Source organism: Salmo salar, chromosome ssa24, assembly GCF_905237065.1.
Source record: "Salmo salar chromosome ssa24, Ssal_v3.1, whole genome shotgun sequence".
In the NCBI taxonomy this organism is placed as follows: domain Eukaryota; kingdom Metazoa; phylum Chordata; class Actinopteri; order Salmoniformes; family Salmonidae; genus Salmo; species Salmo salar.
In genome coordinates, this window is record NC_059465.1 from 47260837 (window position 1) to 47277624 (window position 16788).

The 16788-nt window shown below is 42.3% G+C and overlaps 1 protein-coding gene across 1 annotated transcript in view; it reads right to left on the bottom strand.

Moving 5' to 3' along the window:
- cfap299 (cilia and flagella associated protein 299) overlaps window positions 1–16788 on the bottom strand; it is a 295524-nt gene that overhangs the window by 181791 nt on the left and 96945 nt on the right. Inside the window, exon 3 of the mRNA XM_045706947.1 lies at window positions 1487–1577. Within this exon, the coding sequence (XP_045562903.1) occupies window positions 1487–1577 (91 nt within the window). The remainder of the gene's footprint in view (window positions 1–1486; window positions 1578–16788) is intronic.

Consider the following 16788-nt stretch of genomic DNA (forward strand, 5'->3'; position numbering starts at 1 on the left):
CAATTGTCTCACGGCTTATAAATCCTTCCTGTCTCCTTCCCTTCATCTAAACTGATTGAAGTGGATTTAACAGGTGACATCAATAAGGGATCATAGATTTATACCTGGATTCACCTGGTCAGTCTGTGTCATGGAGAGAGCAAGTGTTCTTAATGTTTTGGACACTCAATAGCAAACACTCTCCCCTTGCAATTCTAAGCCATTGGAGAACCCTGGGGACATGTAAAGAAGAACCCTGGGGACATGTAAAGAAGCCGTTAGAGAACCCTGGGGACATGTCAAGAAGCCGTTAGAGAACCCTGGGGACATGTCAAGAAGCCGTTAGAGAACCCTGGGGACATGTAAAGAAGCCGATAGGAGAACCCTGGGGACATGTAAAGAAGCCGATAGAGAACCCTGGGGACATGTAAAGAAGCCGTTAGAGAACCCTGGGGACATGTAAAGAAGCCGATAGGAGAACCCTGGGGACATGTAAAGAAGCCGATAGGAGAACCCTGGGGACATGTAAAGAAGCCGATAGAGAACCCTGGGGACATGTAAAGAAGCCGATAGAAGAACCCTGGGGACATGTAAAGAAGCCGTTAGAGAACCCTGGGGACATGTAAAGAAGCCGTTAGAGAACCCTGGGGACATGTAAAGAAGCCGTTAGAGAACCCTGGGGACATGTAAAGAAGCCGTTAGGAGAACCCTGGGGACATGTAAAGAAGCCGTTAGAGAACCCTGGGGACATGTAAAGAAGCCGTTAGAGAACCCTGGGGACATGTAAAGAAGCCGATAGAGAACCCTGGGGACATGTAAAGAAGCCAATAGGAGAACCCTGGGGACATGTCAAGAAGCCGAAAGACGAAGACGAAGACGAAGCATGAGCAGTGGAACTGAACTTTCTGAATTAACCCAGAAGTGTTATTATTTCTATTCCAGCAGGCGTTGAATTATCAACGACATGGGCAATATCTAATGGGCATTATAAACTGGCTGGTTCGAGCCCTGAATGCTGATTGGCTGACAGCCGTGGTATATCAGACAGTATACCGCGGGTATGACAAAACATTTATTTTTACTGCTCTAATGACGTTGGTAACCAGTTTATAATAGCAATAAGGCACCTCTGGGGGTTTGTGATATATGGCCAATATACCACGGCTAAGGGCCTCATTTTTTTTTAAATATCTAATGCATATTTTTGTTATGTTCTAGATAGCATAGCCAGGGTGGTGAGGGTTGGACTACTGGGTGGTGAACTGAAGAGAAGGTCAAAAGGCTGGGAGGACCAGCTCCAGAGGTGATGGGAGGAAGGAGATGGGGGGGGGAGAGGAAGTGAAGGGGGGGAGGAGAGAGGAAGTGAAGGGGGGGGGTCCACTGAACCTGGCAGAGTGTATATTCTATTCCCTCCAGATCCTAACTCCTAATGGAAGGGTAGAGGTATGTTATAACCCCATTACGTAGATATGTGAGTGCTGTAATAATGTACTGTCTCTCTACTCACAGTCATTTTCCCACTGCGGTTGACCTCCTCTCGTTCCGCCAGCGCTTTCAGGAAGTTATCTTTCAGCTCCTTTCCCACACTTGCCAGTGTCCTGGAAAATACAACATGGGAAATAGTTTGAAATGTTTCTTTAAATGTAGAAAGAAAAAAAAAACAGTTTGTAGGTTGTTTAAACGGACCCTATTGAAGCTTTGTACAATCTCTGCATAGTAATTAATATAATAATAATTAATATTATATAACAATAATTAGCCAATAATCACTGCATTAAAGGGACAATCTGTAGGTGCTACATCCATTTTTTTTTGTTTGTTATAAATTAATCGTATGTACCAGTAAATTGTTGAATAATATAACTTAGAAATGCCTCGTGATTTTAGTTCAACTGTCGTACCCCATCAGAACCCAAAATATCAGCTTGTTTTAATCAAATCAAATGTATTTATAAAGCCCTTCTTACATCAGCTGATGTCTCAAAGTGCTGTACAGAAACCCAGCCTAAAACCCCAAACAGCAAGCAATGCAGGTGTAGAAGCACGGTGGCTTAGGAAAAACTCCCTAGAAAGGCCAGAACCTAGGAAGAAACCTAGAGAGGAACCAGGCTATGAGGGGTGGCCAGTCCTCTTCTGGCTTGTGCCGGGTGGAGATTATAACAGAACATGGCCAAGATGTTCAAATGTTCATAGATGACCAGCATGGTCAGATAATAATAATCATAGTGGTTGTAGAGGGTTCAACAGGTCAGCACATACGCCAATGTTTGTCAACAAAGTAAATGTAAACAAACACTACATGGTTAAAACTATAATTTTAATATTATGGATAGTCAGTCCTTGCATCCATAGATAGCTCTGTTTGTCAATTTGAGAGCAAAACACATTTCTCCAGCCCCATCCCTCAGCTTTTTAACGTTATTGTTTCAACTGCTAATTGCCCCTTTAAGCTCAAATGGGTACCACTTGGACATGTTTTTAAGTAGAATTTATGAGATGGGTCTAACCCTTTTCCAAGGGACTCTTTGCAGATAGTTGGTACTAACCAAGTTTCTCCCCAGCAAGAAAAGACATTAAGACAACAAAAGGTTTTCACATTACATTTGTTAACCATAATATCAGTGTCTTCAGAAAGCATATACACTCCTTGCCGTTTTTCACATTTTGTCGTGTTACAGCCTGAAATGTAGATTTGGAGTCACACAATACCGCAAAATGTCAAAGTGAAATTTTGTTTGCAGAACATTTTTGAAATGTAAAACATTTTTTAAGCTGAAATGTATTGAGTCAATAAGTATTTAACCTCTTTGTTATGGCAAGTCTAAATAATTTCAGGGGTAATAATGTGCTTAACAAGTCACATAAAAAGTTGCATGGACTCACTCTGTGTTCAATAATAGTGTTTAACATGATTTATGAATGACTACCTCATCTCTGTACCCCACACATACAATTATCTGTAAGGTCCCTCAGTCGAGCAGTGAATTTCAAACACAGATTCAACGACAAAGACCAGGGAGGTTTTCTAATGCCTCGCAAAGAAGGGCATCGATTGGTAGAAAAAAAGGGAGATGCTAAATATCCCTTTGAGCTAGTTATTAATTAGGCTTAATTAATTATGTATTTATTTATTTGGATGGTGTATCAATATCAATATACCCGGTCACTACAAAGATGTTTAAATTTTTTTATGTATTTAACCTTTATTTAACCTTTATTTAACTAGTCAAGTAAGTTAAGAACAAATTCTTATTTACAATGACGGCCTACCAAAAGGCAAAAGGGCTCCTGCGGGGACGTGGGCCTGGGATTAAATATAAAAATAAAATACAAATCTAGGAGCTGATCGTGGACTTCAGGAAACAGCAGAGACACTATCCACATCAATAGGACCGCAGTGGAGAAGGTGGAAAGCTTCAAATTCCTCGGCGTACACACTTTTACAGATGCACAATTGAGAGCATCCTGTCGGGCTGTATCACCGCCTGGTACAGCAACTGCTCCGCCCGCAACCGCAACCATAGGGCTCTCCAGAGGGTGGTGAGGTCAGCCCAACGCATCACCAGGGGTACATTGCCTGCTCTCCAGGACACCTACACCACCCGATGTCACAGGAAGGTCAAAAAGATCATCAAGGACAACAACCACCCGAGCCACGGCCTGTTCACCCCGCTATCATCCAGAAGGCGAGGTCAGTGCAGGTGCATCAAAGCTGGGACCGAGAGACTGAAATCTCAAGGCCATCAGACTGTTAAATAGCCATCACTAGCCGGCTACCACCCAGTTACTCAACCCTGAACCTTAGAGGCTGCTGCCCCATATACATAGATATGGAATCACTGGTCACTTTAATAATGTTTACATACTGCTTTACTAATCTCATATGTATATACTGTATTATATTCTACTGTATTTACTCAATGCCACTCCGACATTGCTTGTCCTAATTTATATATTTCTTAATTCCATTCTTTTACTTTTAGATTTGTTTATTGTTGTGAATTGTTAGATATTACTGCACTGTTGGAGCTAAGAACACAAGCATTTCACTACACCCGCAATAACATCTGCTAAACATGTGTATGTAACCATACATTTGGGTTTTTTTGTTGTTGAGAAAACTGAGGATGGATCAACAACATGGTAGTAACTCCACAATACTAACCTAAATGACAGAGTGAAAAGAAGGAAGCCTGTACAGAATACAAATATTCCAAAACATGCATCCTGTTTGCAACAAGCTACTAAAGTAATACTGCAAAAAATGTGGCAAAGAAATTATATTTTTGTCCTGAATACAAAGCGTTATGTTTGGGGCAACTCTTCATATTTTCAAGCATTGTGGTGGCTGCATCATGTTATGGGTATGCTTGTCATCGACAAGACCTAGGGAGATTTTTTAGGATAAAAATAAATTGAATAGAGCCAGAGGATGAGAGGACAGGCAAAATCCTAGAGGAAAATCAGGTACAGACACTGGGTGACGAATTCACCTTTCAGCAGGACAATAACCTAAAACACAAGGCCAAATCTACACTGGGAGATGAATTCACCTTTCAGCAGGACGATAACCTACAACACAAGGCCAAATCTACACAGGAGTTGCAGTTTTGACTTAAATAGGCTGGAAAATCTATGGCAAGACTTGAAAATGGCTGTCTAGCCATGATCACCAACCAATTCGACAGAGCTCGAAGAATTTAAAAAAGAATAATGGGCAAATATTGTACAATCCAGGTGTGGAAAGCTCTTAGAGACGCACCCAGAAAGACTCAGTGTCTCTAACATGTATTGTCTCAACGGTATGAATACATTTTTTAATATTAGTGTTTTAATTTTCATAAATGTCTTATAAATGTTAGAATCTTTCTTCCACTTTGACATTACAGAGTATTTTCTGTAGATTGTTGACCAAAAATGACAATTTAATCCATTTAAATCCCACTTTCTAACACAAGAATACGTGGAAAAAGTGTGAATACTTTCATGAAGGCCTAGTGAACATATCATTCAATGTAAAAAAATATTCTTATATAAATACCATAAGAATGCAATAACAAATTGCTCAAACAAGCCATTTTTAGTAATTCAACATGTGCAGTGACTACATTTGTAACTCAAGTATAGTAAAGGGAAAGAAAGTTTTTGACAAAATGATCTATGCAAAATGATTTGTCAGTTATTATAAACCAGCGTCTGACAGACATTCTCCAAATATAAAGCAAAAACTAATACTGTTTCCTGTACAGAAATCAGTCTTTGATCATTATTCACACAAGTCGTTTTGTTATGGTTACTGTAAAACCAAACCCCTTCAGATGTGTTCCTTACTTTTGTTAATTAATCACACTTCTCATTTGGAGAACCCATCGCCACCGGCGCTTATAAGATTAATTATTTCAAGGATTAAATGATTTTGTATCATATTATGACAGCTTTTTTTTACACTTTAGTTGGCCCGTTTCCATGGAAATCATGTTTTTTTGTGTGTTTTTTTTTTGGCCTACACCTCTCCTTTGGGCCTCCACACACCTGACAAAACATTGGCACTGATGAGTCAAACGGTTAACAGCAGCAGCAATAGGAGCCAGTGTCAGTGTCCCAAATGGCACCAATTTTCCCATACACAGTGTCCTGGTCAAAAGTAGTGCACTATATAGGGAATAGGGTGCTATTTGGATGCCGGCAGCGTGTGGAAACCTTCATCAGGTCAACACCAGGTTAAAGAGTCATCCTGAAGGCAGAAAACAAGCCACTGAGAAACCTCTCCTTCTTCAGCGGCTGAGAGTGTTAGTGTGTACCACCTGAAGGAATGGACATGGGCTGTGTTTTCATCTGAGCAAGGTACCATTTTAGAGGCTAGAACAGCTCAAAAAATACTTTTGTTGGATCGGATGTATATTTACGTTGATGTGCGTTTTTTCCCCTCCCAACACAAATAGCAGACGGTATCATTGCACTGTGGGGCATGTGTATCAACACTACAGTCTCTCCGGTCAGTAAAAACGTCCAGCCCATCCTGGGACCTGTATAGGATGTGTCCCAACATGAACAGAGTCATTTTCTGTTTTTGTCTCAACACAACTAATTCATCGAATCAATACTGATAATGATCATCTCGACTCTCTTGAGGTCATAGCATCGTCAGTCATGGATTGGTTTTCCCCCAAAAAAGACCTTACGGTCGTGAAAAGAAACCTGGGGACTTCTGTTGTCCATCATTTACCCCACAGAAAACATGACGCGCATAGAAATACAAAAGAAACTGGAGACTTCAAATGCATCAAAGCAATATTGTGAATGGCCTCTTCTTCAAGTTGTGGTGCGGAAATAATAGCTGAGAAACCAAATCAGTGCAGATGTTTCAAACTAAATAAAGAAATCCACATGGACCAACAGACCACTGGGTAAGTAAAATGGCCTCCTAAGAAATACACTCTACCGTTCAACAGTTTGGGGTCACATAGAAATGTCCTTGTTTTTGAAAGAAAACCACCTTTTTTTTTGTCCATTAAAATAACATCGAAATTGATCAGAAATACAGTGTAGACATTGTTAATGTTGTAAATGACTATTGTAGCTGGAAACGGCAGATTTTTTTAATGGAATATCTACATAGGCGTACAGAGGCCCATTATCAGCAACCATCACTCCTGTGTTCCAATGGCACGTTGTGTTGGCTAATCCAAGTTTATCATTTTAAAAAGGCTAATTGATCATTAGAAAACCCTTTTGCAATTATGTTAGCATGGCTGTGCACGGCTGTGTGCTCGATTAAATACACCTGTCAGCAACGGGCGCGGCTGAATTAGAAGAATCCATTCATTTGAAAGGGGGGTGTCCACATACTTTCGATAGAAGGCACGAGGTTCTACTATGAAACCCTGTTTAAGAGTTCCCTTTGGAAACCGAGGGGGAGGAGTCGGCAGTGTGGTCAGCTGACCATTAAAGAGTTTCTATTGGCTGTCTGCCATTATGCAAATGTAAAGTAAGGAGCAGAAGCGGAGCATCCTCAAAGAATGTTTAATATTCCTAATGTGTCTCTGGGTGCATCTCAAATGCAACCTTACTCCCTATATAGTGCACTACTTTTCTTCATCAGTAGTGGACCTGATAGAGAATTGAGTGTCATTAGGACCAAGGCCCTGAATCGCCCCTCTGTGTGGTAACAGACAGTGTTGCCCAACTCAGGTTCCTTTACAGAGAGAGAGAGGGCCAGGCCAAGTGGGGGCAATTACAAACCAAACAGCCCCTCTGATTGGACAGGATTTAGCCGACCATGATGCACTGGGGTGGGACATCATCTGGTTTGTTCTGGATGGTGAATAGAGAGGGGGGGGGGGACGATCCCGTAACCAATTGTGCTATTGTGTATGTTTTTTTTGTGTTATTTGTAACTTATTTTGTACATAATGTTTCTGCCACCGTGTCTTATGACAGAAAAGAGCTTCTGGATATCACAACATTGATTTTGTATTTTACTCCACACACAGAGACGTGTACAAAGCTCTCCCTCGCCCTCCATTTGGCAAATCTGACCACAACACCTATCCTCCTGATTCCTGCTTACAAGTAAAAATTAAAGCAGGAAGCACCAGTGATTTGGTCAATAAAAAAGTGGTCAGATGAAGCAGATGCTAAACTACAGGACTGATTTGCTAGATGCGAAGCACAGACTGCAATATGTTCTGGGATTCTTCTGATGGCATTGAAGAGTACATCACATCAGTCACTGGCTTCATCAATAATTGCATTGATGATGTCGTCTCAAAAGTGACCGTACGTACATACCCCAACCAGAAGCCATGGATTACAGGCAACATCCACACTGAGCTAAAGGCTAGAGCTGCCACTTTCAAGGAGCGGGACTCTAACCCAGAAGCTTATAAGAAATCCCGCTATGCCCTCCGACGAACCATCAAACAGGCAAAGCGTCAATACAGGACTAAGATCAAATCGTTCTACACTGGCTCTGACTTTCGTCGGATGTGGCAGGGCCTGCAAACTATTACAGACTACAAAGGGAAGCACATCCGAGAGCTGCCCAGAGAGCCTACCAGACCAGCTAAATTACTTCTATGCTCGCTTCGAGGCAAGTAACACTGAAACATGCATGAGAGCACCAGCTGTTCCGGACGACTGTGTGATCACGCTCTCCGTAGCCGATGTGAGTAAGACCTTTAAACAGGTCAACATTCACAAGGCCGCTGGGCCAGACGGATTACCAGGATGTGTACTGCGAGCATGTGCTGACCAACTGGCAAGTTTCTTCACTGACATTTTCAACCTCTCCCTGACTGAGTCTGTAATACCAACATGTTTCAAGCAGACCACCATAGTCCCTGTGCCCAAGAACACCAAGGTAACCTGCTTAAATGACTACAGACCCGTAGGACTCACATCTGTAGCCATGAAGTGCTTTAAAAGGCTGGTCATGGCTCACATCAACACCATCATCCCAGAAACCCTAAACCCACTCCAATTTGCATACCGCCCAAACAGATCCACAGATGATGCAATCTCTATTGCACTCCACACTGCCCTTTCCCACCTGGACAAAAGGAACACCTATGTGAGAATGCTATTCATTGACTACAGCTCAGCGTTCAACACCATAGTGCCCTCAAAGCTCATCACTAAGCTAAGGACCCTGGGACTAAACACCTCCCTCTGCAACTGGATCCTGGATGTGTTTTTGCGTGGATTCCGTGACGCATTTAGCTTTTAACAGCTAGGAAACACTTCTAACCAAACAACAGTGCTAGCTGCCTGTACTACAGGCACCGGTCGTCGTCGTGGGAAAGACTCATTGTTATCTTTTCGGAAAACAACTGGTTGCAGTAAAGAGCCAATCTGGATACCAAGGAGATCCTGAGGGAAATCGACGAGTACCAACAGCTTTACGCTATGGAGGAACAACATACTCCATCATGGAAAGATCCGACTACCTCACAAAATAACTTTAACCCGCCAAAAAAAAACACACACACACAAAAAAAAAAAACGATTCATCTACAGACACGGGCGATTTACCATTGAGGTAGAGGCTAGTGCTCTGGCTGGAATCCATACAACACTGGAAAAGTTGTGTGAGGAGGTAGCAGGGCTGAGGGGGAGTTTGGAGTTCAGCCAGAGTGAAATTTTCACGGTCCAAGGAGAGAACAAGACACTCACAGCCAAGTTAAAAATCCACGATTCCAACATGGATTGTCTACTTAGGGAAAACAGGGTGATGAAGGAGTCGCGGCTAGACATACAAAGTCGTAGCACGCGTGAAAATCGAATGTTTTCTGGGATTCCTGAGGATGCATCCAATAATCCAGAGGGCGCGATCAGAGAATTCATGCAATCCGCCTTGAAACTTCCTATAGAGACTGTAAACAAGGTGGCTTTCCATCGAGTACACAGACTCGGAGCTCGGAGCGACAAGACCAAGGGTCCTCGACCGATCATGGTAAAATTTGAACACTACCAACAAAAGGAGCTGATCAAAAGCAGAGGACGGGAGCTTAAAGGGACCAAATTCGGGCTCAATGACCAATATCCAAGAGAGATAAAATAAGATAAACGAAAGTCGCAAGAAACTGTATCCGGTACAGAAGATGCTATTTATTGACTACAGCTCAGCGTTCAACACCATAGTGCCCTCAAAGCTCATCAATAAGCTAAGGACCCTGGGACAAAACACCTCCCTCTGCAACTGGATCCTAGACATCCTGACGGGCCGCCCCCCAGGTGGTAAGGGTAGGTAACAACACATCCGCCACGCTGATCCTCAACACAGGGCCCCTCAGGGGTGCGTGCTCAGCCCTCTCCTGTACTCCCTGTTCACTCATGACTGCACGGCCAGGCACGACTCTAAAACCATCATTAAGTTTGCTGATGACACAACAGTGGTAGGCCTGATCACCGACAACGATGAGACAGCCTACAGGGAGGAGGTCAGAGACCTGACCGTGAGGTGCCAGGACAACAACCTCTCCCTCAACGTGATCAAGACAAAGGAGAAGATTGTGGATTACAGGAAAAAGAGGACCGTGCACGCCCCCATTCTCATCGACGAGGCTGTAGTGGAGCACGTTGAGAGCTTCAAGTTCCTTGGTGTCCACATCAACAACAAACTAACATGATCCAAGCACACCATCGCAGCCGTGAAGCGGGCACGACAAAACCTATTCCCCCTCAGGAGACTGAAAAGATGTGGCATGGGTCCTCAGATCCTTAAAAGGTTCTACAGCTGCACCATCGAGAGCATCCTGACTGGTTGCATCCCCGCTCGGCGTCCGACCGCAAGACGCTACAGAGGGTAGTGCGAAAGGCCCAGTACGTTACTAGGGCCAAGCTTCCTGCCATCCAGGACCTCTATACCAGGCGGTGTCAGAGGAAGGCCCTAAAAATTGTCAAAGACTCCAGCCATCCTAGTCATAGACTGTTCTCTCTGCTATCGCATGGCAAGCGGTACCGTAGCGCCAAGTCTAGGTCCAAAAGGCTTCTTAACAGCTTCTACCCCCAAGCCATAAGACTCCTGAACAGCTAATCAAAGGGCTACCCAGACCCCTCTTTTACACTGCTGCTGCTACTCTCTGTTTATTATCTATGTATAGTCACTTTAACTCTAACTACATGTACATATTACCTCAATTACCTCACCTAACCGGTGCCCCCACACATGGACTCTGTACCGGTACCCCCTGTATATAGCCTCCACATTGACTCTGTACCGGTACCCCCTGTATATAGCCTCCACATTGACTCTGTACCGGTACCCCCTGTATATAGCCTCCACATTGACTCTGTACCGGTACCCCCTGTATATAGCCTCCATAATTGACTCTGTACCGGTACCCCCTGTATATAGGCTCGCTATTGTTATTTTACTGATGCTGTTTAATTATTTGTTACTTTTATTTTCTATTTTTGTTTTACTTAACAATTATTTTTCTTAAAACTGTATTGTTGGTTAAGGGTTTGTAAGTAAGCATTTCACAGTAAGTTCTTCACCTCCTGTAGCCGACTTTATGAGTGTTTACTTTGTACATTGTATTTCTGTCCTGTCATCCAAACAGTTACTCCATCACGCCAACATATTAGTCTAATCTTTACAAACCCATTCCTGTTGTTACCCTGAACAAAGACATGATGAAAGGAGCCACTGTTCTCAACGAATGAATGGCTGTGATGCAAAAGATCAGACAAACCACATCTTTCAAACAGGAAGCCTAGAATCAACGAGCAGAGGTGTGAACGGTTAAAAAAGAAAGACGACTAGATTAGCTTTAGTTGAGAAACACCTCTCAATACAACATCCTCTTCTGTTTTAATGCCAGAGAGACCTGTGGTGTTTACACAGCCATTCCTCAGAGCGCCGGGTTTTTAACATTGTTCACAGTGAATATGTTAATATGTCACAGCGGAGAATCAAACTGTGATAGTACGCAGCCGGCTTTTGAATTACACTGCAAGTTTTCATTAACGCCCGTGGAATTTCCAAACGCGGTTTGTCTTTCATTTGTGTTTCCTCATTGAATATGCATAAGGGGGGGGGGGTTCCATGGCAGGTGGGTACCATCCTCCAGTGATAGCATCAAACTGTCAGTCACGCTCGGGGGAACAGATGTGAGGAGAAGCAGGAACAGTAAGAATTGCTGGATGGGGGAAAACATCACGGTGTTGGTCTGCTCAGGAAAATCCAGTGTTGCTCAACTGTTCTGTTAAACCAGGACTACAATAACTATCCTGGCAGTAACCTCTTGGAGAGAGGGGTCGGACCTGTCTGAAGAGCTCCTCTTGTGATGAACCCAGCAAAAGTTTGAGGCTCTCTTCAATGAACCAAAGGGTTCCCTGGGAGAAAAAAAAATTGAGGAAACCTAAGGTGTGTTCAACAAGACATACAGTTTGTGAATGTTAACTAAGGTTGTTTTACTTTGACCATGAACGTTCTCTAACGCAAGCTAAAAAAATTAAATCAAATGTATTTATAAAGCCCTTCTTACATCAGCTGATATGTCAAAGTGCTGTACAGAAACCCAGCCTAACTTTAAACATCAGCTATCTGAGCAGCTAACCGATCGCTACAGCTGTACATAGTCCATCTGTAAATAGCCCACCCAATCTACCTACCTCATCCCCATATTGTTTTTATTTACTTTGCTGCTCTTTTGCACACCAGTATCACTACTTACACACCATCATCTGCTCATCTATCACTCCAGTATTAATCTGCTAAATTGTAATTACTTTGCTACTGACATATTTATTGCCATACCTCCTCACGCCATTTGCACTCACTGTATATAGACTTTCTTTTTTTTCTACTGTATTATTGACTGTACGTTTGTTTATTCCATGTGTAACTCTGTGTTGTTGTTTGTGTCGCACTGCTTTGCTTTATCTTGGCCAGGTCGCAGTTGTAAATGAGAACTTGTTCTCAACTGGCCTACCTGGTTAAATAAAAGGTGAAATAAAAAATGTAAAAACAAAAATGTAAAAAAAACAAACAGCAAGCAATGCAGGTGTAGAAGCTAAGGGTTCAGTCAGAAAAGGAAGTGTGCAGTGACGCTTGCGGAAGTGTCTTGTTTCCTATGGCATTTGAGCCAATGGGCAGGCTCGGGGCAAAGCCATGTCAAGAGGCAACAGATGTGTATGATTGTCGGGGAAGGAAAGACTTTACTTCCTGTGTACTCAAGGGAACTGCTCCGAGTCAAGGCACACACTGAACTGTTACAGAGCTGTAACCAATACTGTAGCTGCTTCTGTTGCTGTATCTCATTTATTCATGAGTAGTACAGATAAAATTTCTACATCTGTGTGGTGTTAAGAGTTTTGATGGATACAAGTGTAAAACAGATGTTTAGTGGAGAAGGAAGTCGAACAGTAAACAGTATAATGATGAAGTGTTAAGGCCTTTATTTAGTGGAGAAGGAAGCAGAACAGTAAACAGTATAATGATGTATTTCTGTCCTGTCAACCAAACAGTTAATATTTGAGTATTTACTTTGTACATTGTATTTCTGTCCTGTCATCCAAACAGTTAATATTTGAGTATTTACTTTGTACATTGTATTTCTGTCCTGTCATCCAAACAGTTACTCCATCACGCCAACATTTTGGTGTGATGTGGTAAGGCCTTTATTTAGTAGATAAGGGAGTAGAACAGTAAACAGTCTTATGAAGTGTTAACGCCTATTTTTAGTAGATAAGGAAGTCGAACAGTAAACAGTCTAATGATGAAGTGTTAAGGACTTTATTTAGTGGAGAAGGAAGCAGAACAGTAAACAGTATAATGATGAAGTGTTAAGGACTTTATTTAGTGGAGAAGGAAGTCGAACAGTAAACAGTCTAATAACGATGTGGACCCCAGGAAGAGTAGCTGTTGCTATCGCAACAGGTAATGAGAATCCCAATAAGATACAAAATGTCAAAATGCTTCAGTCCCAGGGTCCTTAGCTTAGTGATGAACTTGTAGGGCGCTATGGTGTTGAACGCTGAGCTGTAGTCAATGAACAGCTTTCTCACATTGGTTATTTTGTCCAGGTGGGAAAGGGCACTGTCCGAATTTTATTTTTTGACCTCCACAAGTCTGGTTCATCCTTGGGAGCAATTTCCAAACGCCTGAAGGTGCCACCTTCATCTGTACATTCAATAGTACGCAGGTATAAATACCATGGGACCACGCAGCCGTCATACCGCTCAGGAAGGAGATGCGTTCTGTCTCCTAGAGATGAACGTACTTTGATGCGAAAGTGCAAATCAATCCCAGAACAACAGCAAAAGACCCTGTGAACATGCTGGAGGAAACAGGTACAAAAGTATCTATTTCCACAGTCAAACGAGTCCTATATCGACATAACCTGAAAGGCCGCTCAGCAAGGAAGAAGCCACTGCTCCAAAACCGCCATAAAAAAGCCAGACTACGGTTTGCAACTGCACATGTGGACAAAGATCATACTTTTTGGAGAAATGTCCTCTGGTCTGATGAAACAAAATTAGAACTGTTTGGCCATATGACCATCGTTATGTTGAGGAAAAAGGGGGATGCTTGCAAGCCGAAGAACACCATCCCAACTGTGAAGCACGGGGGTGGCAGCATCATGTTGTGTGGGTGCTTTGCTGCAGGAGGGACTGGTGCACTTCACAAAATAGATGGCATCATGAGGGTGGAAAATGTTGTGGATATATTGAAGCAACATCTCAAGACATCAGTCAGGAATTTAAAGCTTGGTCGCAAATGGGTCTTCCAAATGGACAATGACCCCAAGCATACTTCCAAAGTTCTGGCAAAATGGCTTAAGGACAACAAAGTCAAGGTATTGGAGTGGCCATCACAAAGCCCTGACCTCAATCCTATAGAAAATTTGTTGGCAGAACTGAAAAAGTGTGTACGAGCAAGGAGGCCTAGAAACCTGACTCAGTTACACCAGCTCTGTCAGGAGGAATGGGCCAAAATTCACCCACAAGCTTCCCACAATAAGTTGGAAGGTTTCCTGAAATGTTTGACCCAAGTTAAACAATTTAAAGGCAATGCTACCAAATACTAATTGAGTGTATGTAAACTTCTGACCCACTGGGTGTCACGATCGTCGTAAAAATGGGACCAAGGCGCAGCGGGAATGTGTGAACTCATCTTCTTTATTTGAAGGAACGTGAACACAAAACAAAAATAACAAACAATGACGACGAAGACAGTCCTGACAGGCTAAACGCTAAACATGGAACATTGCCCAACAAAACCCGAAACACATTAAACAAACGATTAATATTATGGTGTTTCTATTCCAAGAAAAACTAAAAACCCTCTGAGTTTCCATTAGGATGGAACGGAAAATATGGCGCTGTACAACGTGACAGTCGACAGTACAGTACTGGGCTATTTAGCTAAAGAATCCCTGTGCCGCGGGAGACCGGGGTTCTATTCCCCGACGGGGAGGAAGGAGTAGGATGTCCTTGTAAATAAGAATTTGTTCTTAACCTGTTAGGGCTAGGGGGCAGCATTGACACGGCTGGATAAAAAACATACCCGATTTAATCTGGTTACCACTCCTACTCAGTAACTAGAATATGCATATACTTATTACATATGGATAGAAAACACCCTAAATTTTCTAAAACTGTTTGAATGGTGTCTGTGTGTATAACAGAACTCAAATGGCAGGTCAAAACCTGAGAGATTCCTTTACAGGAAGTGGCCTGTCTGACCATTTGTTGAACTTCTTTTCCATCTCTATCATTTACTAAGGATCTCTGCTCTAACGTGACACTTCCCACGTCTTCCATAGGCTCTCAGAGCCCGGGAAAAAACAGAATGTCGTCATTCCAGCCCCAGGCTGAAACACATTATCGCCTTTCTCAAGTGGCCCATCAAGAGACACTAGCTTATGCGCGTGACCCCGACCGCCCCCGCCTTTGGGATTTTTTCCTCTGTTTGCCGAAAAGGAGATTCCCTGTCGGAATATTATCGCTTTTCTACGAGAAAAATGTCGTAAAAATTGATTTTAAACAGCGGTTGACATGCTTCGACGTACGGTAATGGAATACTTAGAATTTTATTGTCACGAATTGCGCCAAGCGCGTGACACTTCTTTACTATTTCGGATAGTGTCTGGAACGCATACGAACAAAACGCCGCTATTCGGATATAACGATGGATTATTTTGGACCAAACCAACATTTGTTATTGAAGTAGCTGTCCTGGGTGTGTATTCTGACGAAGACAACAAAAGGTAATGACATTTTTATAATAGTAAATATGATTATGGTGAGTGCTAAACTTGCCGGGTGTCTAAATAGCGAGCCCGTGATGCCTGGGCTATGAACTTAGAATATTGCAAAATGTGCTTTCACCAAAAGCTATTTTAAAATCGGACATATCGAGTGCATAGAGGAGGTCTGTATCTATAATTCTTAAAATAATTGTTATGCTTTTTGTGAACGTTTATCGTGAGTAATTTAGTAAAATGTTAGCGAATTCCCCGGAAGTTTGCGGGGGTATGCTAGTTCTGAACGTCACATGCTAATGTAAAAAGCTGGTTTTTGATATAAATATGAACTTGATTGAACAAAACATGCATGTATTGTATAGCATAATGTCCTAGGGTTGTCATCTGATGAAGATCATCAAAGGTGAGTGCTGCATTTAGCTGTCTTCTGGGTTTTGGTGACATTATATGCTGGCTTGAAAAATGGGTGTCTGATTATTTCTGGCTTGGTACTCTGCTGACATAATCTAATGTTTTGCTTTCGTTGTAAAGCCTTTTTGAAATCGGACAGTGTGGTTAGATTAACGAGAGTCTTATCTTTAAATGGCTGTAAAATAGTCATATGTTTGAGAAATTGAAGTAATAGGATTTTTAAGGTTTTGAAAATCGCGCCACAGGATAGCCGTGGCTGTTACGTAGCTGGGACGAATTCGTCCCGCCTAGCCTAGAGAGGTTAACTGATTCCATATGTGTTATTTCATAGTTTTGATGTCTTCACTATTATTCACAATGTAGAAAATAGTAAATATAAAGAAAAATCCTGGAATGAGTTGGTGTGTCCAAATATGGCGCTGTACAACGTGATGGTCGGGAGTAGGCTACAGCATAAGTGGATTGGAGGATTCTAAATTAATATCTAAGGGGCATAACATTTCCACACACTAATTGTAGTGTAATCGAACTTTCAGTTGAGCGTACTAGCTCTTTGTCTTCTCTACCAGAAGTTGATGCTGTTGCTACTGTATGCAACCTCTTGCTATCTAGTTAGCATAACAAATGGCTAGTTAGACATTTTTTCTACTATGGGTGTGTTCTTAAATTCAATCTGGAGTAC